A 25,563-nucleotide genomic window follows, 5' to 3' on the forward strand; every position below is an offset into this window, starting at 1 on the left:
TGCAAATCTTCCAACAAAGTGCGAGACCCCTTCCTCCAATGCTTATAGCAAAAGACATTATGTATGTCTACACTGCAATATAATCTCAGGGCAGGTCTTCACTACCCACCTGATCGGCGGGTAGAGATCGATCTATCGGGGATCGATTTATCGCGTCTCGTCTAGACGCAGCTAAATCAATCCCCGAACGCGCTCACTATCGACTCCAGAACTCCAGCTTGTGAGAGGCGGAAGCAGAGTCGACGGGGGAGCGGCAGCGGTCGACTCGCCGCCATCCTCACGGCCAGGTAAGTCGACCTAAGATACGCGTAGCTGAAGTTGTGTATCTTAGGTTGACCCCACCCCTACTGTAGACCAGAGCTCAGGCTTAGTGGGAATTGAGTCAGATGACACATGTGAAAAAACCCTGGTCTTGAGTGTCTGTATTGTATTTTAAGCCTGTGTTAAGACTTTTCTAACCTTTGCTAGAACTTAGGACTCTGGTGTCCACACAGCAGTGCCAAGACCCAAGTCAAAATGACCACACACAGAATTTCTAGTGACCTAATATAGCTGCTCTGGCTCTAGGATTGTGGTGCACTGTGGGAAAATTTACTGCCCACCTTTCTATCCTTTGGGGAAGGGGTGGAGATAAAGGGTGGAAATCAAATCCTATTTTGTTTGATCTTTCCCGCACTTATTTTGGTTTGTTCTCACTTTTTTCCATTCCACTCTCTGAGGTTTCCTTTCTCCTCAGCACAGGGAGTGACCTATGTCTGGATTCTCTCTCTGTCCTTCCAGGTGATGGGATGGTGAGTGAGAACAAGAAGAAGACTCCCAAGAAGGAAAATACTGAGGAAGTAGAGCCACATGGGATGTTAGCAAAAAGATCCAAAGAGAAAGTTTCTTTGAGTCGTGCAGAGGCAAAAACCTGTGAGAGTCAGCGTAGGCCTGATAAAAGCTTCAGCAGCTGCTCAGACCTTATTAGCCATGAAAAAATCAACACGGGAGAGAAACCTTATACGTGCGCTGAGTGCGGGAAAAGCTTCAATCAGCGCTCAAGCCTTATCACACATCAGAGAATCCATACAGGAGAGCGACCCTACTCATGCTCTGAGTGTGGGAAAAGCTTCAATGTGAGCTCACACCTTACCAGACATCGGAGAGTCCACACTGGAGAGAGCCCCTACACATGCTTTGAGTGTGGGAAAAGCTTTCGTTGGAGCTCAGCCTTTATCATACATAAGAGAATCCACACAGGAGAGCGACCCTACACATGCTCTGACTGTGGGAAAAGCCTCAGTGGAAGATTACAGCTCATTACACACCAGAGAATTCACACAGGAGAGCGACCCTACACATGTTCTGAGTGTGGGAAAAGCTTCAGTGTGAGCTCAACCCTCATCACACATCAGAGAGTCCATACAGGAGAGAGATCCTTCACATGCCCTGAGTGCGGGAAAAGCTTCAAACACAGATCAAATCTGACAGCACATCAGAGAGTCCACACTGGAGAGAGACCCTACACATGCTTTGAGTGCCGTAAAAGTTTTAGCCAGAGTTCACACCTTATATCACATCAGAGGATCCACACAGGAGAACGACCCTACTCATGCTCTGAATGTGGGAAAAGATTTAGTGAGAGGAAAACCCTCATCACACACCAGAGAATCCACACAGTAAAGAGATCCTTCACATGCCCAGAGTGCAGCAAAAGTTTTAGACAGAGGTCAGCTTTTATCAGACATAAGAGAATCCACACAGGCCAGTAATGCCATAAACCTCTTGACTAGAGCTGGCCAAAGATTTTTTTGTAAAATAATTCCCAAGTAATTTGCACCATTTTCTTCAGTGTGGTGTCTCAGCTCCACGTGAGTTGCCTGCCTCTGTCTTTTGCCCCTTCTTCTTTGGGATGAATCCCATCATCCTTTATCAACTCCTCTGTCTGCTATCACCTGGGACTATATCCCCCTCCTGCCAGAAATATTCATCAGCACCAGTTGGGGGACATGGGTTTGACCTTGACTAGCTACACTGTGGTAAAAACTACCTGTGCCTTGTCTCCACTGGGATTGCACATGGATGTAGCTGCTCAGGTTAGTGATCTTGTAACAACACAACTACATTTGCAGTGCTGACATAACCTCGGTACAGTGGCTGGGGTTGTCTTTCTCCTTGATGAACTCACCTGCATCATTTTTCCTACTCTAGACAAACCCCAAGGATCAAGTTGATACCATTCCCCCATTACAAAGTGATTCTTAGCCCCTTGGGGACAGATTGTCTCAATCCCAGTTATTCTCACCTTGCTCAGGGTTGTGCTGGACAAAAGTATTTTTCTACCATTTTCCTCAATTAATATAGATTGAAATAGAACAAATAGCAGGGGTAGGAAAAATGTGTCATTTCAGCCTCTGTGACACCTGAAGGATCAAAGGAGTCCCTCTTTCCCCATCACTGTCACAGTCCCCCCTCACTCCAGCAGCGTTAGCTTCTGTGTAAGCCACAATAGTGTTTATCCTCCCCACGTTCTACCCCTGCACCTCCCAATGTGTCACGTGATGCCATGTTCTGCATGCTCCCTGTGCTTAGGTATCACACTTTGATCTTAAATCAGAGTCATTGGGGCTAGATGTGAAATTGTCAAGACCTGGATGGGGAATTTGAATGGATCCCAAACACAGAGTAGTCATTCTGTGCTTTCATCTCTGCTTCCATCTCTTGGCAAAGCTGCTTCTGGGCTTTTTCCTGCTGAGCTGGGATTATTTGCAGATGGAAAGATTGGCTGCTTCCCCTCCCCCAGTGTGATGAAGCTAAATCTTTTGTACATAACATGACTCAATAATAATGAGATGACACTGAGTGAAGAGAGTTTGGGAAAATCTATTTTGAGTTTGAGTTATCAGGAATTTCAGGAGTGCTCTGGAATTTCATTTTATATAAAACTGAAAGCGTCTTCTACCCCCTCTGTGTTGTGGGTTTTTCTCTCTGTCCTGAAGGTAGTTTGGTCTCATAATTGGATATTACTTTTGTTTGACAGAATGTACCTCGGAATTATTGGGGACTTTGAAACAAATGACCTTTTGCTAAAGCGATAATATCTTATTTTCTATGGGTCTTTTTCCCACTCTTCCATCATGATATGGAGGAAGTTCAAGTGTAGTTCAGCCAGCAGGAAAGAATACTCCAAGCTATTTGGCGTGCTACCTAGGAACAGGTAGCATTTTAACATTTCTATTCTGAAACAGTAAACAACGGCGTACCACAAATTGTAGAACCAATTGAAGTAACTGGACACGATCACATTTGTTGTGGGTGAAATATAAATTTAAAAAAAGATCTGTCCAATAACTAGGCTTAATCAATTTATTAGTGAGGTTTTTATTACAAAGATTAATACAGCATAATACAGAAAGGAAGAATGCCTACATTCCTGTGGAAGACAGGAGTTGGGAGTGTGTCCTTCTCCTGCCAGAAATATCCATCAGCACCACGTACGGGAGATAGTCAAAGTCAACACTAGCTACATTGAGGTAAAAACGGCCTGTGCCTTGTCTCCACTGGGATTGTACATGGAAGTAGGTGCTCAGCAATCTTGTTGTAACAACATGACTACATTTGCAGTGCAGATATAACCTGGGTACAGTGGCTGGGGTTAGCTTTCCCCTTGGCCTGAGCTCACCTCCCTCATTTTTCCTACCCTAGACAAACCCCAAGCATCACGTTGATACCATTTCCCCCATTACAAAGTGATTGTTGGTCATTGAGTTCCCGTTTGGGGACAGATTGTCTCAATCCAAGTTGTTCTCACCTGGTTCTGGGTTGTGCTGGACAGAAATATTTTTTCTACCATTTTCCTCATGTATAATAGAGTGAAATAGAACAAAGAGCAGGAGTGGGGTAGGAAAACTGTGTCATTTAAGCCTTGGGTGACACCCAAAGGAGATGGGGTGAATCAAAGGGATTGCCTCCTTCCCCATCACTGTCACAATCCCCCCTTGCCCAAGCAGCATTAGCTTCTGTGTAAGCTACAATAACATTTATCCTCCCCATGTTCTACCCTGCACCTCCCAAAGTGTCACATGATGCCGTGTTCTGCATGCTCCCTGTGCTTAGGTATCACACTTTGATCCTAAATCAAAGTCACTGGGACTAGATGTGAAAGTGTCACAGACCTGGAGGGGGAATTTGAATGGATTCCAAACACAGAGTAGTCATTCTGCGCTTTCATCTCTGCTTCCATCTCTTGGCAAAGCTGCTTCTGGGCTTTTTCCTGCTGAGCTGGGATTGTTGCAGATGGGAAGGTTGGCTGCTTTTTCGCCTTGTGATGAAGCTAAATCTTTAGTTGTGCTACATTGATGAGATTTTCATCATATGGATCCATGGGAAGGAGGACCTTGAAGAATTCCACCTGGATTTCAACAATTTCCACCCCACCATCAACCTCAGCCTGGACCAATCCACACAAGAGATCCATTTCCTGGACACTACAGTGCAAATAAGTGATGGTCACATGAACAACACCCTATACCAGAAACCTACTAACCGCTTTTCTTACCAACATGCCTTTCAGCTTCCATCCAGAACACATCACACGATCCATTGTCTACAGCCAAGCCCTAAGATACAACCGCATTTGCTCCAATCCCTCAGACAGAGACAAACACCTAAAAGATCTTTATCAAGCATTCTTAAAATGACAGTATCCATCTGGGGAAGTGAGGAAACAGATTGACAGAGCGAGACAGGTACCCAGAAGTTACCTACTACAGAACAGGCCCAACAAGGAAAATAACAGAATATCACTGGCCATCACATACAGCCCCCAGCTAAAACCTCTCCAGCGCATCATCCACGATCTACAATCTATCCTAGAAAACAATCCCCCACTCTCACAGATCTTGGGAGACAGGCCAGTCCTCGCTTACAGACAGCCCCCCAACCTGAAGCAAATACTCACCAGCAACTACACAGCACAGCACAGAAACACTAACCCAGGAACCAATCCCTGTAACAAACGCTGTTGCCTACTCTGTCCCCATATCTACTCTAGTGACACCATCATAGGACCCAACCACATCAGTCACACCATAAGGGGCTCATTCACCTGCACATCTACTAATGTGATATATGCCATCAAGTACCAGCAATGCCCCTCTGCCATGTACATTGGCCAAACCGGACAGTCTCTACTTAAAAGAATAAATGGACACAAATCAGACATCAGGAATGGTAACATATAAAAGCCAGTAGGAAAACATTTCAGTCTCCCTGGACATTCAATAACAGATTTAAAAGTAGCCATCCTGCAACAAAAAAACTTCAAACACAGACTTCAAAGAGAAACTGCAGAGCTACAATTCATTTGCAGACTTAACACCATTAATTTGGGTTTGAATAAGGACTGGGAGTGGCTGGCTCATCACAAAAGCAATTTTCCCTCCCGTGGTATTGACACCTCCTCATCAGTTATTGGGAGTGGACCACATACACCCTGGTTGAATTGGCCTTTTCATCACTGGTTCTCCACTTGTAAGGTAACTCCCTTTTCTTTATGCTTGAATCTGTAACTTTCACTCTATGCATCTGAAGAAGTGGGTTTTTTACCCACAAAAGCTTATCCCCAAATAAATCTGTTAGTCTTTAAGGTGCCACCCGAATCCTCATTGTTTTTGTGGATACAGACTAACACGGCTACCCCTCTGATACTAAATCTTTTGTACATAATATGACTCAATAATAATGAGATGGCACAGAGTGAATAAAGTTTGAAAGGACCAGAGGAGAACACAATGGGGGAATCTGTTTTGATTTTTGAGTTATCAGATATAAGCTGCTATAAAATGAAATTCCAGATGAAACTGAAAATGTCTTCTACCCTTCTGTGTTACGGGTTTTTCTCTCTATCCTGAAGACAGTTTGGTCTCACAATTGGATATTACCTTTGTTTGACAGAATGTACCTCAGATTTTTTGGGGACTTTGAGACAAATGACCATTTGCTAAAAAGGTAATATCTTATTTTATCCATGTCTTTTCCCTGCCCCTCTATGATGACATGGAGGAAGTTCAAGTGCAGTTCAGCCATTGGGAAAAAATACTCCAAGCTGTTGGACATGCTCCCAAGGAAACAGAACCATTTAAAAAATTCTACCCTGAAACAGTGAACAATGGCATACCACAAATTGCAGAACTAACTCAAGTAACTGGACATGATCACGCTAGTTGTCGGTGCACAATACATTAAAAACAAGAGATGTCCAATAATTAAGTTTAATCAATTTATTAATCAATGATTATTGGTCAAAGAATAATGCAGCATTATATACTAAGGAAGAGTGTCTACTTTAACAATCCCTATGGAAGACAGGAGTTACAGCAGTCACACTGTCTCAAAGATTTTGTGCTTCTTTGAGTGCTTGCTCATGTCGATTCCATGTTAGGCGTGTGTGCGCCCAAGTGCATGGCTGCCAGAGATTTTTCCCTTATTGGTATCCGTAGGCCCGGCTCTGGTGCCTCTGTAGTTCTGCGCTTATGCACCGGTATATTAGGTGCCGCCGACCCTGTGCCCCTTCAGTTCCTTCTTACTGCCCGTGACGGTCGCTGGAATGTCTTCTCCCTTTGCGATTCACAAAGTGATCTTTGTACTTAACTTTTATAGTTTTTTGTATATAATTGTTCACTTAGTAAAGTTAGTTAGATTAGTAGTTAGGTTAAAATAATTGGCAGTCCCCTTAGGGACTTTGTCCCAGGGACGGGGCATGCCCCGGTATTCAAGCCGTGTGCCATTTACCACAAGTACATGTCGGTCAGCGACCCTCACACAAGCTGTCTGAAGTGTGTTGGGGAATCGCACATTAAAGAAAAGTGCAGAATCTGTAAGAGCTTTATACTCAAAAGGACAGAGACATCGGTCTCGAAGCTCTCCTGATGGAAGCGGCTCTTAGACCAGATCAGAACCCTCATGCTCCTACTCGGCACCAAGTACCTCAGCCTTGGTACAGAGCATCCAACTGGCACCGGGTTCCCTCCAGCACTGCTCCATCACTGGTGCTGCAAAAGTGCCATAAGAAACAGCATGTTGAATGCAGCTGATCTCCGGTTTCAAAAAAGAAGGGGAAAAGGGTGACAGTCAAAGGACCTGTGTCAGGCCACCCTATCAGGTGCAGCCTCCCCACCCAGGGCTCTGAGCCCAGTAACGGAACCCCCTCCAACTCCAGAGAGCGGCAGAGGTCCCATGCACCTTATGGTGCCCTCCACACAGTAGGCCTTCCAAACGGCCAGAGATCTGATGGCCCTACTGGTGCTGCCCACTGCGCGGGATCTCCCTCTGCCGGCAGAATCAGTGAAGGCTCCACCTCCCAAGGGGAAGCCTCCCATGTGCTGCCCCAGTGGTTGCTTGGGTGTCGCCATTCACTAGAGTCTCAGCACCACTCCCCAACTTCACGGCCCTAGTCTCCGGCACTGCATCCACGGTCTCTTTCCCCAGCTCAATGGTCCCCGGCCATAAGACGCGGATCGTCGGCCTCCCAATGTTTGTTCCTGATCTCCCCAGTACCGATGACCCTCCTCCAAGCACCGCTCACCATCACATTCTTCAACGCTCTATTCCCAATCTCCGATGCTTCGGTCTCTGTCTCCATGTGTTTCACCACCGACTCGACTCCAGTCTCCGACGTAGCACTGTTCTTTGGACTCCCGCCACCGGTCACCTTCTCCCTGGCGCTGTTTGGCTCTGCATCTTAACTGACAGCGAGAGGCATGGTGTTGGTCCCTGAGAGAGGAGTCCTCCTTGGAGTTGGAAGGGGACCTTGGTTCCTGTTCCCAGAGGCACTGGGTTGGCCCACGCACCAGACTGCAGTACCAGCCCTGCAGCAGATGTCTTGCCACAAGTTCAATGGCCATTACATTGACCATACTGGAACCCATGCAGGCTCCCTATGATGCTGGGACCATACTCCCAGCAATTGTCCATAGCCGTGTTGGGAAAGTGAACCACCCCCAGCCCTACCTCTGTACAGGAACCGGATTCGGGTTCTGACATGGGTACCGAGCTACAGGCTTCAACTCAGGGGGAAGCCTCTCCAGTGGAGGAAAGGGCACCTGTACCCCACTGAGCGTTACCATCATCCTCGTTGTCCCCCGACGAGGGGGTCGCCAGGCCTGCTCACCCAGTCCCTCCAGATGACTTTAGGGCCCATCAGGATATTTTGAAGAGGGTGATCTCAAACTTGGCGTTAGAGGTGGAGGAACTCAATGAGCCCTTGGACAGCATCTTGGATATTTTGGCCTTTGCGGTACCATCGAGGGTGGCGCTCCCAGTGCACAATGGGGTGCTGAAAGTAGTAGAGGCTCCCTGTCTGACACTTTCCTGCTCCCTTGGATGAGAACACTGCTGTACGCCTTCCCACCGATACACCTGGTTCACAAGGTCCTACTGAAGATCAAGAGGGACAAAGTGAAGGGCATCCTCGTGGCTCCGGCGTGGCCTCGCCAGCACTGGTTTGGCATGCTTTTGGACGTGCGCAGACTCCAGTCAAAGTACCCACATCCTTTGTCTCCCCTCCCCACCAAAAAAGTGTGGCCATTCTAGTTCCAGGACTGTGGTGCACTTTGGGAAAATGTTACCAGGAAGCAGCTCACTTTGCCAAAGGCTTGATGGATTCAATCTCCTTTGCACACTCAGGAGACTCTCTGATAGCATGCTTACAGCTCAGTAGTCAGAAGTGAATGCGTTAATGCTGACCTGAGCTGCTACCATTTGCAAAGGGGGGAAGGCTTCTGTTTTCAGTAGAGTGGATTGCAGATTGTTGGGGGAGAGAGGACTAAAGAATTTGTCCCATGGAATTGTGGGATACTTGCAGCTGACTCCTGGGACCCCAGTCAAGCAGGGCTGCATCTGCACTGCAAAGCAATGGGGCTCAGCCTTGGGGCCCAGCTTAACTTGAGCTTGGGCCCTCCAGCCCTGCAGGGTCCTGGGACCCTGGGTCTGAGCCCTGGGTTAGCACAATTGCAGTGTAGATGCAAAAGGGCTTAGGCTTGAGCCTGGGCTCATGCACAGTCCTATGTTGCAGTGTAGACATACCCCAGAGACAAATGAACTCTCAGAAATGGAAGGCACCTGTGTGAGTGGAGAACAGAGCATTACACAGGGCTCATTGGTGGAAATGAGGATTGAGAGAGAACTAACCAATATGATTTTGTAATCTTTGAATATGTTGTTGTTGTTACCAGTGATAATGGAATTAAACATGAAGTTAATCATTACAGAATAAGAGACTGATTATGTGATAACCGGAATTTTATTGTAAGACTGCAAATTATATTGTTTTTTATTTCTTTTATGTCTTTTTTTGTTTTGTTTGTTTTCTTTGTTTTTGTTCCATCAGTATTTTAGAAAACGGTGGCTAATTCTGACAAGTTTATTTGCTGTAATTCAGCCCCTTTGGATTAAGCAGTGCTGAAGTGAAACCTCACTCCAAAGGGGTTGAGAGAAGTAGTGTATATGAGAATGGACACCCAATATAGACTTTAATTATTTCTGTTTCAAATGGAATTTATGTTGATCAGCTTTAAAATAAACTTTCTGTGAAGAGGAAAATTACGGAAGGAGACAAGTTGTGTAACCGTCTCCCCCGTCAGACTGTAACAGTCACTGCAATGTGAGCCCTGGTGTGTGGGACTTGAGTCTGCAGGCTCAGTGTGTCTAAGCCTGTGCTGGAGAGTCCACACTGAGCGGTGACCCTGGGTTTAGAATTTCAAGACCTGAGTCTCACACCAGCGTTCACGTGCCCACAGTGCACTGCGCAGACCCAGTCGAATCAGCCTCTCCCAGGCTTCCTAGCGCTCTCCCAGCTGTAGCCTCTTCAGCCCTTTGTTCCTTGTGCTCCATGGAAACACTTGAGTGTCCCTCCCACAGCACTTTATCAGAAGTTGTCTCACCCACCAATACAGCCAGCCAAGCTGTGTTTTGGGTCTGCAAGCCTCCGGCAACTGGAGCCAGTAACATTGGGGAAGAATTTGCCATGTTTGCATTTTCACTCCTGTTTCATAAAGTGAGCAAAACATAGGTGAGGAGCTGGTGGCAGATTCTGATCTAGTGAAGGCTCCTGTCGGAGGAGGAGGATACACGTCAACTGGCTGATGCTGCTCATGATTCTTGGTGTAGCTGCTGATGCCTCCTATGTAGTCCAGCACCTGTGGAGAAGGGCCACAAGCACAGACTGGTGGGATCGCACTGTCATGCAAGCCTGGGATGACCAGCTGTGGCTGCAGAACTTTCATATGCAGAAAGTGATGTTTCTGGAGCTCTGTGAGCAGCTTGCGCTGACTCTGCAGTGTCAGGACACATACACGTGGGTGGTGAAGTTGATCCAGAAGCAGGTTGCTATAGCCATCTGGAAGCTGTGCACTCCTGGCTGCTGCAGGTCCACTGCTAACCAGTTTGGTCTTGGCAAATTAACTGTGGGGGCAGAGGTTTCTGTGGCAGTGAGGCATGCGATTTACCCAACGGTGGTGAGCATAAACAATGTCAAGAACGTAACTTAAGAACATAAGACTGGCCATACTGGGTCAGACCAATGGTCCATCTAGTCCAATATCCTGTCTTCCAACAGTGGTCAACGCTATATGCTTCAAAGGGAATGAACAGAACAGGGCAACCATTAAGTGATCCATCCCCTGTTCATAGAATCATAGAATCTCAGGGTTGGAAGGGACCTCAGGAGGTCATCTAGTCACACCCCCTGCTCAAAGCAGGACCAAACCCAACTAAATCATCCCAGCCAGGGCTTTGTCAAGCCTGACCTTAAAAACCTCTAAGGAAGGAGATCCCACCACCTCCCTAGGTAACCCATTCCAGTGTTTCACCACCCTCCTAGTGAAAAAGTTTTTCCTAATGTCCAACCTAAACATCCCCCTCTGCAACTTGAGACCATTACTCCTTGTTCTGTCATCTTCTACCACTGAGAACAGTCTAGCTCCATCCTCTTTGGAACCCCCTTTCAGGTAGTTGAAAGCAGCTATCAAATCCCCCCTCATTCTTCTCTTCTGCAGGCTAAACAATCCCAGTTCCCTCAGCCTCTCCTCATAAGTCATGTGCCCCAGCCCCCTAATCATTTTTGTTGCCCTCCGCTGGACTCTCTCCAATTTATCCACAGCCTTCTTGTAGTGTGGGGCCCAAAACTGGACACAGTACTCCAAATGAGGCCTCACCAATGTCGAATAGAGGGGAATAATCACATCCCTCAATCTGCTGGCAATGCTCCTACTTATACAACCCAAAATGCCATTAGCCTTCTTGGTAACAAGGGCACACTGTCGACTCATATTCAGCTTTTCGTCCACCGTAACCCCTAGGTCCTTTTCTGCAGAAAATCCCAGCATCTGGCTTCTAGAGGCTTAGGGACACCGAGAGCATGGGGTTGCATCCCTGACCATCTTGACTAATAGCAGTTGATGGAACTATCCATCAATTTATTTAATTCTTTTTTGAACCCTATTACCGTTTTGGCCTTCACACCATCCCCTGGCAACAAGTTTCACAGGTTGGCTGTGTGTAGGGTGAGAAAGTACTGCAGAGCCCTGTTCATCCAATCTAATTGGGACTGGGGCCACGTTAGATAATCAAAAATTGGATAATCTGGAGAATGGGAATGTGTGAGGCTGCATCATCATCTAGCAGCCACAGGAGAAATCACCTGCTTCTGGACCTGCATGCACTGGTTGTTTGGTTCGGTTGTTCGGAGAGTTGGATAATGGAGGGTCAGATAAATGGGGTTCTGCTGTACTTCCTTTTGTTTGTTTTAGACCTATTGCCTATTAATTTCATTGGTGACTTTGGGTTCTTGTGGTATGTCAAGGGATAAATAACACCTCTTTATTCACTTTCTCCACACCATTCATGATTTTATAGACCTCTATCATATGCCCCCTTAGTCATCACTTTTCATAAGAACATAAGAATGGCCATACTGGGTCAGACCAAAGGTCCATTCAGCCCAGTATCCTGTCTACCGACAGTGGCCAATGCCAGGTGCCCTAGAGGGAGTGAACCTAACAGGTAATGATCAAGTGATCTCTCTCCTGCCATCCATCTCCACCCTCTGACAAACAGAGGCTGGGGACGCCATTCCTTACCCATCCTGGCTAATAGCCACTAATGGACTTAACCTCCATGAATTTATCCAGTTCTCTTTTAAACGTTGTTATAGTCCGAGCCTTCACAACCTCCTCAGGCAAGGAGTTCCACAGGTTGACTGTGCGCTGTGTGAAGAAGAACTTCCTTTTATTTGTTTTTAACCTGCTGCCCATTAATTTCATTTGGTGGCCCCTAGTTCTTACATTATGGGAACAAGTAAATAACTTTTCCTTATTCATTTTCTCCACACCACTCATGATTTTATATACCTCCATCATATCCCCCCTTAGTCTCCTCTTTTCCAAGCTGAAAAGTCCTAGCCTTTTTAATCTATACTCATATGGGACCTGTTCCAAACCCCTAATCATAGAATCAGAGAATCAGAGAACTTAAGATCAGAAGGGACCATTATGATCATCTAGTCTGACCTCCCGCAAAATGCAGGCCAGAAAAGCTGACCCACCCACTCCTGAAATAATTCTCTCCCTTGACTCAGCTGTTGAAGTCCCCAAATCCTGATTTAAAGACTTCAAGTAGCAGATAATCCTCCAGCAAGCGACCCCTGCCCCATGCTGCGGAGGAAGGCGAAAAACCTCCAGGGCCACTGCCAATCTACCCTGGAGGAAAATTCCTTCCCGACCCCAAATATGGCGATCAGCTGAACCCCGAGCATGCAGGCAAGACTCTCCAGCCAGACACTCGGGAAAAAGACTTTCAATATCCCAACATTGACCCTCGGTACTAATTACCAGTGGCGGCACGTTATTGACCTATTGACTAAATCATGTTATCCTATCAAACCATTCCCTCCATAAACTTATCAAGCTTAATCTTAAAGCCAGAGAGGTCCTTCACCCCCACTGTTTCCCTCAGTAGGCTGTTCCAGAATTTCACTCCCCTGATGGTTAGAAACCTTAGTCTAATTTCAAGCCTAAAGTTCCCGACTGCCAATTTTTATCCATTTGTTCTTGTGTCCACATTAGTACTGAGCTGAAATAATTCCTCTCCCTCCCTGGTATTTATCCCTCTGATATATTTAAAGAGAGCAATCATATCTCCTCTCAACCTTCTTTTGGTTAAGGAAAACAAACCGAGCTCCTCAAGTCTCTTTTCATACGACAGGCTTTCCATTCCTCGGATCATTCTAGTGGCCCTTCTTTGTACCCGTTCCAGTTTGAATTCATCCTTCTTAAACATGGGAGACCAAAACTGCACACAGTACTCCAAATGAGGTCTCACCAACGCCTTGTATAACGGGAGTAGCACCTCCTTATCTCTACTAGAAATACCCCGCCTAATGCATCCCAAGACCGCATTAGCTTTTTTAACGGCCACATCACATTGCCGACTCATAGTCATCTTACGATCAACCAGGACTCCGAGGTCCTTCTCCTCCTCCGTTACTTCCAACTGGTGCGTCCCCAGCTTATAACTAAAATTCCTGTTACCGTATTTTTCCGTGTATAAGACTATACTTTTTCCTAAAATCCTTAGACTAAAAATTGAGGGTAGTCTTATACACGGAAGTAAGCCCCCTGTTCCCTGCCTTCTGACCCTCCCAGCCCCTATCCACCCCCCCACCCCTGAACTCCCCTGCCCTCTCTCCAACACCCCCTCCCTGCCCCCTTCTGGCGAAGCGGGACCGGGGAAGCGGGGCCGGGCGGCCGTGGACGGGGACCCGGAGCCGGGCAGCCAAAGAAGTGGGGACGGGTAAGCAGGGCCGGGCAGCCAGGGAAGCGGGGACCGGGTAAGCGGGGCCGGGCGGCCGGCAAAGCGGGACCGGGTAAGTGGGGCCGGGCGGCCGGCAAAGCGGGACCGGGTAAGTGGGGCCGGGCGGCCGGCAAAGCGGGACCGGGGAAGCGGGGACGGGGAAGCGGGGCCGGGCGGGCGGCCGGCGAAGCGGGGACGGGGAAGCGGGGCCGGGCGGGCGGCAGGCGAAGCGGGGACGGGGAAGCGGGGCCGGGCGGGCGGCAGGCGAAGCGGGGACGGGGAAGCGGGGCCGGGCGGGCGGCAGGCGAAGCGGGGACGGGGAAGCGGGGACGGGGAAGCGGGGCCGGGCGGGCGGCAGGCGAAGCGGGGACGGGGAAGCGGGGCCGGGCGGGCGGCAGGCGAAGCGGGGACGGGGAAGCGGGGCCGGCGGGCGGCAGGCGAAGCGGGGACGGGGAAGCGGGGCTGGGCGGGCGGGCGGCAGGCGAAGCGGGGACGGGGAAGCGGGGCCGGGCGGGCGGCAGGCGAAGCGGGGACGGGGAAGCGGGGCCGGGCGGGCGGCAGGCGAAGCGGGGACGGGGAAGCGGGGCCGGGCGGGCGGCAGGCGAAGCGGGGACGGGGAAGCGGGGCCGGGCGGGCGGCCGGCGAAGTGGGGCCGGGGAAGCGGGACCAGGGAAGCGGGGCCGGGCGGCTGGGGACGCGGGGAGCCGGGCGGCTGGGGACCCCCGCTGGTGGGGATGCGGGGCTGGGGAGCCGGGGAGTGGGCGGCTGGGGACACGGTGGGTCGGGGACGCGGGGAGCCGGGCGGCCGGGGACGCGGGGAGCCGGGCGGCTGGGGAACCACGCAGCGGGGGATGCGGGGCTGGGGAGCCGGGGAGTGGGCGGCTGGGGACACGGTGGGTCGGGGACGCGGGGAGCCGGGCGGCCGGGGACGCGGGGAGCCGGGCGGCTGGGGAACCACGCAGCTGGGGATGCGGGGCTGGGGAGCCGGGGAGCGGGCGGCTGGGGACACGGTGGGTCGGGGACGCGGGGAGCCGGGGCCAGGGGGCCGGCGGCTGGGGACGCAGGGCTGGGCGGCCGGTGAGCGGGCGGCTGGGGACGCGGGGAGCTGGGCGGCTGGGGCGGGGGAGCCGGGGGGTCGGGGACGCGGGGCGCCGGGCGGCCGGGGACGCGGGGCAGGAGCCGGGTGGCCGGGGACGCGGGGCCAGGGCAGGAGTCGCGCGGCCGGGGACGCGGGGCCAGGGCAGGAGCCGGGCGGCCGGGGACGCGGGGCCAGGGCAGGAGTCGCGTGGCCGGGGACGCGGGGCCAGGGCAGGAGTCGCGTGGCCGGGGACGCGGGGCCAGGGCAGGAGTCGCGCGGCCGGGGAGGGATACGGCAGGAGCCGGGCAGGGCCGCCGCCGGAGACCAGCCGGGGCGCATGGCCCTCCTCGGCCCCTCTACCCCTACCTCGGCGTTCTCTTCCTGTGCCTGAGCGGCAAAGTCGGGGGGGGGACAGCTGAAGCGCGGCTGGAGCGGCAAAGAAAACAAAACAAAACAAAAAACCTGAATTTGGGGTTAGAAAAGTTGGAGGTGTCTTATATACGGAAAAATACGGTAGTCATCCCTAAATGCATAACCTTACACTTCTCACTATTGAATTTCATCCTGTTACTAATACTCCAGTTTACAAGGTCATCCAAATCTCCCTGGAGGATATCCCGATCCTTCTCTGAATTGGCAATACCTCCCAACTTCATGTCATCCGCAAACTTTATCAGCCCACTCCTACTTTTGGTTCCGAGGTCAGTGATAAATAGATTGAATAAGATCGGACCCAAAACCAAACCTTGAGGAACTCCACTGGTAACCTCCCTCCAACCCGACAGATCACCTTTCAATACGACCCGCTGCAGTCTCCCCTTTAACCAGTTCCTTATCCACCTCTGGATTTTCATTTCAATCCCCATCTTTTCCAATTTAACCAGTAATTCTTCATGCGGTACCGTATCAAACGCCTTACTGAAATCAAGATATATTAGATCCACCGCATTTCCCTTGTCTAAAAAATCTGTTACTTTCTCAAAGAAGGAGATCAGGTTGGTTTGGCACGATCTACCCTTCGTAAAACCATGTTGTAATTTGTCCCAATTGCCATTGACCTCAAGATCCGTAACTACTCTCTCCTTTAATATTTTTTCCATGACTTTGCATACTACAGATGTTAAACTAACAGGCCTGTAGTTACCCGGGTCACTTTTTTTCCCCTTCTTGAAAATAGGAACTATATTAGCTAATCTCATAAGAACATAAGAACATAAGAAAGGCCGTACCGGGTCAGACCAAAGGTCCATCTAGCCCAGTATCTGTCTACCGACAGTGGCCAATGCCAGGTGCCCCTGAGGGAGTGAACCTAACAGGCAATGATCAAGTGATCTCTCTCCTGCCATCCATCTCCATCCTCTGACGAACAGAGGCTAGGGACACCATTCTTACCCATCCTGGCTAATAGCCATTTATGGATGGCTCCAGTCAAACGGTACAACCCCCGAATTCAGAGATTCATTAAAAATTATCGCTAATGGGCTTGCAATTTCACTCGCCAATTCCTTTAATATTCTAGGATGAAGATTATCCGGGCCGCCTGATTTACTACCGTTAAGCTGTTCAAGTTTGGCTTCTACCTCGGGTACTGTAATTTCCAACCCCGCACCTTCATTCCCATCAGTCACTCTGCCACTATTCCTAAGCCCTTCATTAACCTCATTAAAGACCGAGGCAAAATATTCGTTTAGATATTGTGCCATGCCTAGCTTATCCTTGATCTCCACTCCGTTTACAGTTTTAAGCGGTCTCACTTCTTCTTTCTTGGTTTTCTTCCTATTTATATGGCTAAAAAACCTTTTACTATTGGTTTTAATTCCCTTCGCAAGGTCCATCTCTACCCGGCTTTTGGCTTTTCTCACTGCATCCCTACACCCTCTGACCTCAATAAGGTAGGTTTCTTTGCTGATCCCTCCCATCTTCCACTCCCTGTACGCTTTCTGTTTTTTCTTAATCACCCCTCTGAGACCTTGCTCATCCAGCTCGGTCTAAAACTGCTACCTACGAACCGTTTTCCCTTTCTCGGGATACAGGCCTCTGACAGCTCCTGCAACTTCAACCTGAAATAATCCCAGGCGTCTTCCGCCTTTAGATCCCTAAATATGGTAGTCCAATCCACTTCCCTAACTAATCGCCTTAATTTTGTAAAGTTAGCCCTTTTGAAATCGTAAACCTTAGTCTCAGATGCAATTGTGTTTATCCTTCCATTTATTTTGAACCGAATTAGCTCATGATCACTCGAGCCAAGGTTGTCCCCTACAACCATTTCCTCAACAAGGTCCTCACTACTCACCAAAACCAAATCTAAAATGGCATCCCCCCTCGTCGGTTCAGTAACTACTTGATGAAGGAATTCATCAGCTATCACGTCTAGGAAAAGCTGAGCCCTATTATTATTACTAGCATTTGTTCCCCAATCTATATCCGGGAAGTTAAAGTCCCCCATGATCATACAGTTCCTAGTAGTATTTACCTCCTTAAAAACATTAAAGAGTTCTCTATCCATATCCAGGCTAGATCCCGGCGGTCTATAGCACACCCCAATCACTATCCCAGGGAAGGCTCTAGTAGTTTTCTTCCCCGATGTGACCATTGCCCAAACAGACTCCGTATTATCCATTCCATTACTAGTTATTTCATTACAGTTTACCTCATTATTGACATACAATGCTACTCCCCCACCATTACCTTTGTTGCGGTCTTTCCTAAACAGCACATACCCTTCCATACCTGTACTCCAGTCATGACTACCGTTCCACCATTTTTCGGTTATTCCTACGATATCCGGTTTCAATTCTCGGACCAGGAGCTCCAATTCCTCCATTTTGTTACCTAGGCTTCTCGCATTGGTGAACAAACATCCTAATTTTTGCTGTTTGGCTTCTCTCACCTTTGTTACCCAATTTGGTAGGGACACAGTACCACCAGTATGACCTATTGGTCTAGTATCCATCCCCGCCCCCTTCCTTACGTCCAAACCCCTCCCTCTGGCTATATCTGTTCTTATCCTGTTGTCCTCCCTCTCAATGTTTAAATTTGGCATGGAGAGTGCCTGGACATCTCCCAACCGTCTCCCCTCAATTCCTAGTTTAAAGCTCTTTTGATCAGATGAGCCAGCCTCCCTCCTAGAAGTCTATTTCCTTCCCTACTCAGGTGGAGCCCATCACTTTAACTGCCCTTCTCTGAACCTTTTCTAGTGCCAGTATATCTTTTTTGAGATGAGGAGACCACATCTGTATGCAGTATTCAAGATGTAGGCGTACAATGGATTTATATAAGGGCAATAAGATACTCTCCTTCTTATTCTCTATCCCTTTTTTAATGATTCCTAACATCCTGTTTGCTTTTTTGACTGCTGCTGCACAGTGCGGGGACATCTTCAGAGAACTATCCATGATGACTCCAAAATCTCTTTCCTGATTAATTTTGGCTAAATTACCCCTCATCATATTGTGTGTATATTTGGGGTTATTTTTTCCAATGTGCATTACTTTACATTTATCCACATTAAATTTCATTTGCCATTTTGTTGCCCAGTCACTTAGTTTTGTGAGATCTCTTTTAAGTTCTTCACATTCTGCTTTGGTCTTAACTATCTTGAACAGTTTAGTATCATCTGCAGACTTTGCCACCTCACTGTTTACCGCTTTCTCCAGATCATTTATGAATAAATTGAAGAGGATTGGTCCTAGAACTCACCATTAGGGAACACCACTAGTTACCCCTCTCCATTCTGGAAATTTACCATTAATTCCTACCCTTTTTTCCCTGTCTTTAACCAGTTCTCAATTCATGAAAGGATCTTCCCTCTTATCCCATGATAACTTAATTTACGTAAGAGCCTTTGGTGAGGGACCTTGTCAAAGGCTTTCTGGAAATCTAAGTACGCTATGTTCACTGGGGAATCCCCTTTGTCCACATGTTTGTTGACCCCTTCAAAGAACTCTAATAGATAAGTAGGACATGATTTCCCTTTAGAGAAACCCTGTTGACTTTTGCCCAACAATTTATGTTCTTCTATGTGTCTGACAATTTTATTTTTTACTATTGTTTCAGCTAATTTGCCCGGTACTAACCTTAGACTTTTCCAAGCTGAACAGTCCCAGTCATTTTAAGCTCTCCTCATATGGAAACTGTTTCATATCTTTAATATTTTGTTGCCCTTCTCTGTACCTTTTTCATTTCTAATAGATCTTTTTTGAGATGGGGCAAACAGAACTGCACACAGTATTCAAGATGCGGGTGTATTGTGGATGTATGTAATGGCATTATGATATTTTCTGTCTTATTATCTCTCTCTTTTCTAATGATTCCTAAAATTCTGTTAGCATTTTTGACTGCTGCTGTGTATGGAACGGATGTTTTCAGAAAACTATCAACGATGACTCCAAGTTCTCTTTCTTAAGTGGTAATATCCAATTTAGATCCCATCATTTTGTATGTATAGTTGGGATTATGTTTTGCAATATGCATTACTTTGCATTTCTCAACATTGAATTTCATCTGTCATGTTGTTGCCCAGTTACCCAGTTTTGGGAGATTCTTTTTAAAAATCTCTGCAGTCTGCTTTCAATTCAACCATGTTGGATAATTTTGTATCATCTGCAATTTCATATTTGAGTTCTCTGAGAACACTTGCATGAATCCCATCTGGTCCTGGTGACGTATTACTGTTTAATTTATCAATTTGTTCCCAAACCTCCTCTATTGACACCTCAATCTGTGACAGTTCCTCAGAATTGTCACCTAAAAAGAATGGGTCAGGTGTGGGGATCTCCCTCACATTCTCTGAGGTGAAGACAAATGTAAATAATTTATTTAGTTTCTCTGCTGTGGCCTTGTCTTTCTTGAGTGCTCCTTTAGTATCCAGTAGTCCCACTGCTTATTTGATAGGCTTCCTGCTTCTGATGTCCCTTCAACAATTGCCAGTTTTGAGAGAATAGGTTTCCAAACTGCACCAGAGCCACTGATGGGACTGACATGGTCCTAGTTTGCCCTCCTCAAAAAGCACAAGAGTACATAAAACACAAAGGGTACTACTCCATTGTTATGCAAGTGTTTGTGGACCACAGAGGCTGATTCATGGGCTGCACTGGAACAGTTGACGATGCCGGGGTTTGCTGCTAATCAGGAATTTACCTTCGTGGACAGGCTCATGCACTATTCCCACCTAATGACTTTGTTGTAAATGAAGTAACTGTTATTCTGGGGGACCCCAGGTGCTCCCTTTTGCCTTCACTTGTGAAACCATGCCATGGTCTCAGAGGCCCTGGTAGAAGATGGTTTCATTACACTCTCAGTAGAGTGATGGTTCAATATGCATTCGGCAGATTGCAATTCTGCTGGCACTCTTCACAGAACCCTTTGGATGGCTCTATAGTCCGTGCTGTCCACATTATTGTGTCTTGCTGTGCTCCTCACAATCTTTGTAAATCCAAAGGGGAGCTGTTTGCACTGGAGCAGACCCATGACAGTAATGGGTTGCTGAACTGCAGCATGCACCTCGAAAGTGCACATGCCACAAATAGACCAGGAGACAGGTGTGCAGCAGAAATCAAAGATGCTTCGTGCGCCCAAATGTAGACTTGCATGGACCAATGGAAAAGGGAGAATATTACATTTATGAATGGGAGTATTTTTGGCACCTTAGAGACTAACAAATTTATTTGAGCATAAGCTTTCGTGGGCTTATGTTCCATTCTGTGCATCCAATGAAGTGGGCTGTAGCCCACGAAAGCTTATGCTCAAATAAATGTGTTAGTCTCTAAGTTGCCACAAGTACTCCTGTTCTTTTGCTGATACAGACTAACACTGCTACTCTGCAACCTGACATTTCTGAATGTATTTGTACAGGAATGTCAACAGTAAATGCAGCAGTATCACTGTAAGCTACAGTTGCCGTGCCATCTAACTATGGACTACATGCAAACACACTTAACAAACGGACTGTTATTACACAGTCACAACCCCCCGTGCCGTATTTTGGACAGTGCCTTTGTCATCCATGCACTACATTTCCATTTCCCCCTCAGAGTTTACAGGCAGCTTTCTACTCTGTGGTGTGGCTGATTTGTATGGTGCAGCATACTTAAGGAAAGGCAATATAAAGTTCTTATTTTTAACACCCCAACGCATCTTTGTAACAATGTGCAAACATACAGTAAAAATGTCATTGTAAATGCTTGTTTAACTGTTGTTTCCATTACCTGAATTCCATGTCATGGGGGGTTACCCCCAAAATCAAACTCAAGGCACCCCCACAATGACCTGCCTATATAAGTAACTCAGTTGTCAATTTGTCTGGTTTTGGTAGGTAAAAGGGGGTGGCTCACCCTCAAGGAATTGCCACAGTTTTACCAAGGGTTTCCCTCTGACCTTTGGAAAACTCCCGGGCTAGACTAATCCTGTTGACCCTTGGGAGGAAACGCATACAGCCTTCCGCTCGAAGGTTTGACACTCAGGCAGTAGTGCTTCAAAAAACAAAATAATCTTTATTCAGTATACCAATATTCCCTGATACAATAAATATTAAAAGCATACATCAAGAAACAAAGCACAAATCCCGTTAGCACAGGCATGCATATTAAAGTACCCAATACTGCAATACCATACAGTGGGAAATAGCTTGTAAGTGGTTACATTCTATATGCGGTGAACAGTCACATGTAGGGTGCTGACAGCAAGTTGTTACTTGAACATTAAAGCAGGAATTGACTGCTCTGGCCCAGGGAAGTGGGGCTGGAAGGTTACTTAGGCGACACATAGGGCAGTCACGCATCCTCCCCTTTCTATTGTGCCCTCCCTCCCCCCGTCAGCGGGCAGTAGTCATCTCGGAAGCTGCCACCAGAACCAATCAGACGGCAGAGCTCACAGACAAAGGAGTTGGTTTACATTCAGTGGTTGGCTATTGATGGATTGGAGTGGAGGGAGGTGCCCATTGACCTTCCCACTGAGATGTCGTCAGGCTATTGAGAGCCACCTGAATTGTCCCTTGGACTGCAGAGCAGGGAGACTGAAGATCTGGTAAGAAACCTCAGGTTTGCTTGTTTTCCTTATGAATTTCAAGCTGGCCAATGAGTACAGGGTGGCAGCATCACCCCCTAGAGAACTGCTACTCAACTCCCATTCTGCTATGTTGGGGATTGGGGCCCTTGAAATGCTGGGGGTGCAGGGTTTAAAGTACTGTGGATGGCTGAATATTCTAGTTCAGCATTTCTCAAATGTGGCCACCAGGGGCTTTTCTTGTGGCCCCGCCTCCTGGGCAGTCAATGGAGGGGAGGGAAAAAGCAGTGGACCCAGGGCCATCAGCAGGGGATGGGCCCTACCCTCCTCTGGAGTCACAAACACCGGAGGAGCAGACAGCCAGTTGAGTTCCCCATCTTCCTGGGGGTGGTGAGGTTCAAGCTTTGGGCTTCAGCCCTGGGGTGGCATGTTGCTGAGTCTTCCAGCAGCCACCCCGTTGCAGCTGCCTCTCCGGCTGGAACTGTTGTCCCAGAATCACAGCAACCTGCTGCACCCAAACCTGGCATCACTGCACTTGACAGCTTGGCTGCTGTATGCTAAGGATGGATGAACTGGAGTGCTCCGCTGGTCTCAAACAGGTCCTGCTGGGCAGCAGGAAACCTTCCACTAGGGCTATGCGGCAAAGTGTAAACGGTTCATGTGTTGGACCTCGGACCGACACATTCGTGCAGAAGAGGCCCTGCTGCAGGACGTCCTAGACCAGGGGTGGGCAACCTTCTTGGGACGAGGGCCACATCTGGGTGGGGAAATTGTATGCAGGGCTGGGGCAAGGGGTTGTGGTGTGGGAGGGGGTGCAGTGTGCAGGAAGAGGCTCAGGGCAAGGGGTTGGGGCAGAGGAGGGGTGCAGGATGTGGTAGGGGGCTCAGGGCAGGGGATGGAGTGCAGGAGGGGTGTGGAGTGCGGCAGGGGGCTCGGCAGGGGGTTGGGGTGCACAGAAGTGCAGCAGGGGGCTCAGGGCAGGGCTGTAGGAGGGGTGCAGAGTGCAGGAGGGGGCTCAGGGCAGGGGGTTGGGGTACAGGGGTGTGGGTGCACAAGGGAGCTCAGGGCAGGGGGTTGGGGTGCAGGAGGGGTGCAGGGTGCAGCAGGGGGCTCAGGGCAGGGGGTTGGGGTGCAGGAGGGGTGCAGGGTGCAGCAGGGGGCTCAGGGCAGGGGGTTGGGGTGCAGGGTGCAGCAGGGGGCTCAGGGCAGGGGGTTGGGGTGCGGGACAGGTGCGGGGTGTACAAGGGGACTCAGGGCAGGGAGTTGGGGTGTGAGGTGCAGGCAGTGGGCTTTGGGCAGGGAGTTGGGGTGTGGGGGGGTGCAGGAGGGGTTCGGGCTCCGGCCCGGTGCCGCTTACTTAAAGCAGCTCCGGGGTGGCAGTGGAGGGCACCGGGGCCAGGGCAGGCTCCCTGCCTGCCCACCCTGTCCCCAGCCCCGCACCACTCCAGGTAGCTCTGTGGCCCCTGGGTGGGGGAGGGTTCTGCATGTGCTGCCCTTGCCTCGCCTCCAGGTACCTCCCCCAAAGCTCCCATTGGCTGCGGTTCCCTGTTCCCGGCCAATGGGAGCTGCAGGTGGCGGTGCCTGAAGGCAAGGGCAACACACGGAGCCCTCTGCGCCCCCCCCGCCCGGGGGCCAGCCGTTTCTGAGAGCGGCACGGGGCCCGTGGCGCCATCCCGCGGGCTGGGTCCAAAGCCCTGAGGGGCCGGATCTGGCCTTCGGGCCATAGTTTGCCCACCCCTGGACTAGACTATTTATTGCACCTTAAAGTCCAGGGCCTGTTGCTACCCTTGCTCAAGCTTAGCATTGGGGTTAGGGGGTAGGAGTAGGGTTAGGCCACTCTAATGAAAGTCAGTGCAGGAGGATGTGCAAAGAGAAATTATTTCTTTGTTTAAATTCCCTGGCAAAGAAGTAAAAGCGATGTTATTGAAAGATCTGCAGTGGGTAGTAGGTCAGAGTACATTTTGGAAATATACAGTGACTTGTGACAGCATGACTGAAAGAGCTCTATTAGGAGCTGGCTGGTTGTGGAGGAGAGAGAGCGGGACTGTGACTGAGCAGATGATAACAGGAGGATTGAGAAAGTGGGCCTGGAAAGTTATGGCAGCTGTGGTACTGCCAGACACTGAGCGGAGAAGGGATTTTCCATGGTTTGGGCTAGAAAGAAATCTGAAAGTGGTGGTGTGGAAGCAGCAGTGGAGGTCGTGGAAAAATCTGTAAACCCAACTTCTCCGTATTCTTATCCAGCAGGAGCTTTTTCCCATAGAGAACTGTTGCAGGATTTGAAAGCACAGGAAGTAGTAATGGAGTGTCAAAGCCCCTACAACTCCCCAGTCTGGCCTGTTCAGAAACTGGATGGCAGAGGCGTCCCATGATTGAGTATAAAAAAAAAAATGAATGAAGCTATAGGACCTGTGACCCCGATTGTAGCCAAACTTCTAACTATAATGGCCGGCGTAGTGGCCATGGCTCAATGGTTCTCTGTACTGATCATTGCTAATTGTTTCTTTGTTATTTAACCTCTTTAAATTAATAACAGGCTAAGTTACGAGAACTCCTAAGTTCCTGTTAACGTGAAAGAAACAAATGGTTGAGTGGGTATAAAAGAAGATCTGGATGGCAAATTTGATGCAAAGAGTTAAGAACATTTTGGCAGAAGAAAATCAACGTAAAGCGAAGACCAGAAGGAACAATTAGAATATCAATGGAAAATAGAGGACAAGGTGATGCTTAAAACTGGGTAAAGAGGTAAAATGAAACCTATATAAAAGGAACCCTTTCCAGTTAAGTATGTGGCCAGTCCCATGGCAGTTTTAGTAACCACTCTGGATGGAGATGTGTGAAAACATTCTGATCAAATCAAATTGTACTTGCCAAGGGACTAGTGTCACGGAGTCCCTGGGCGATGCTCTGGAATTGCTCCCCACCAAGCCAGGCAGGACTTTGGGGAGCCTCCTCTCCCTTGGAGCAGACTGTCTGCAGGGCAAGAAGCTCACATGGCTTCACCTCCTGGGTCTCTCCTTGGCGCATTCAGCATCCTCTGCCCCGCTGTGCGCTTCCCACAGCAAGCCCGTCCTGGCGGAGTCCTGGGGAAGCCAGAGGGTCCTGCACGCATCCCCCACTTTGCAGTCAGACGTGACTCTCAGCCAGCCAGTAAAACAGAGGTTTATTTGATGACAGGAACACGGTCTAAAACAGAGCTTGTAGGTGCAGAGAACCAGACCCCTCAGCCAGGTCCATTCTGGGGCCCAGTGAGGCAGACCCCCACGTCTGCCCTCACTCCTCGTCCCCCGCCAGCCCCCAAACTGAAAACCCCCTCCAGCCCCTCCTTCTCTGCTGAGTTCCTTTTCCAGACCAGGAGGTCACCTCTTTGTTCTCCCACACCTTTAGCATCCCCTTGCAGGGAGGAAGGGCCTGGCCATTAGTTGCTAGGTGACAAAGGGTCGGCCAGAAACTGAGGCCCCCCCACAGTATTCAGAGGAAACATTAAGAACAGTCCCACTTCGTCACAACTAGACATAACAATTCTCAGAAATAAATGCACAATATGTACTAACCTATAAGGCCCGGTTAGAGACCTTGTGTTTTTTGTTTTTGTTTGCTTATATTTTTTCAAGTTAATCTATGAATTTATGGAAGCAAGAAGTATGCTGTGAAGT

At 48.9% G+C, this 25,563-nt stretch overlaps 1 protein-coding gene across 2 annotated transcripts in view; it reads left to right on the forward strand.

The window, feature by feature from the left end:
- LOC123378386 (zinc finger protein 271-like) overlaps positions 1–24,888 on the forward strand; it is a 67,653-nt gene extending 42,765 nt beyond the window's left edge. The window contains exons 5-6 of one of the 2 annotated variants that reach the window (XR_006582588.1): positions 781–2,075; positions 24,444–24,888. Coding sequence is in view for 1 of the 2 variants with exons in the window: in XM_045032089.1 (XP_044888024.1) it covers positions 781–1,751 (971 nt within the window). In the remaining variant the exon portion in view is untranslated. Of the gene's footprint in view, positions 1–780; positions 4,976–24,443 lie in introns of those variants that run through there. The other variant, XM_045032089.1, reaches the window with a different exon arrangement.
- The last annotated feature ends 675 nt before the right edge of the window (positions 24,889–25,563 follow it).

This window comes from Mauremys mutica, chromosome 10 (genome assembly GCF_020497125.1).
Source record: "Mauremys mutica isolate MM-2020 ecotype Southern chromosome 10, ASM2049712v1, whole genome shotgun sequence".
NCBI classification, from domain to species: domain Eukaryota; kingdom Metazoa; phylum Chordata; order Testudines; family Geoemydidae; genus Mauremys; species Mauremys mutica.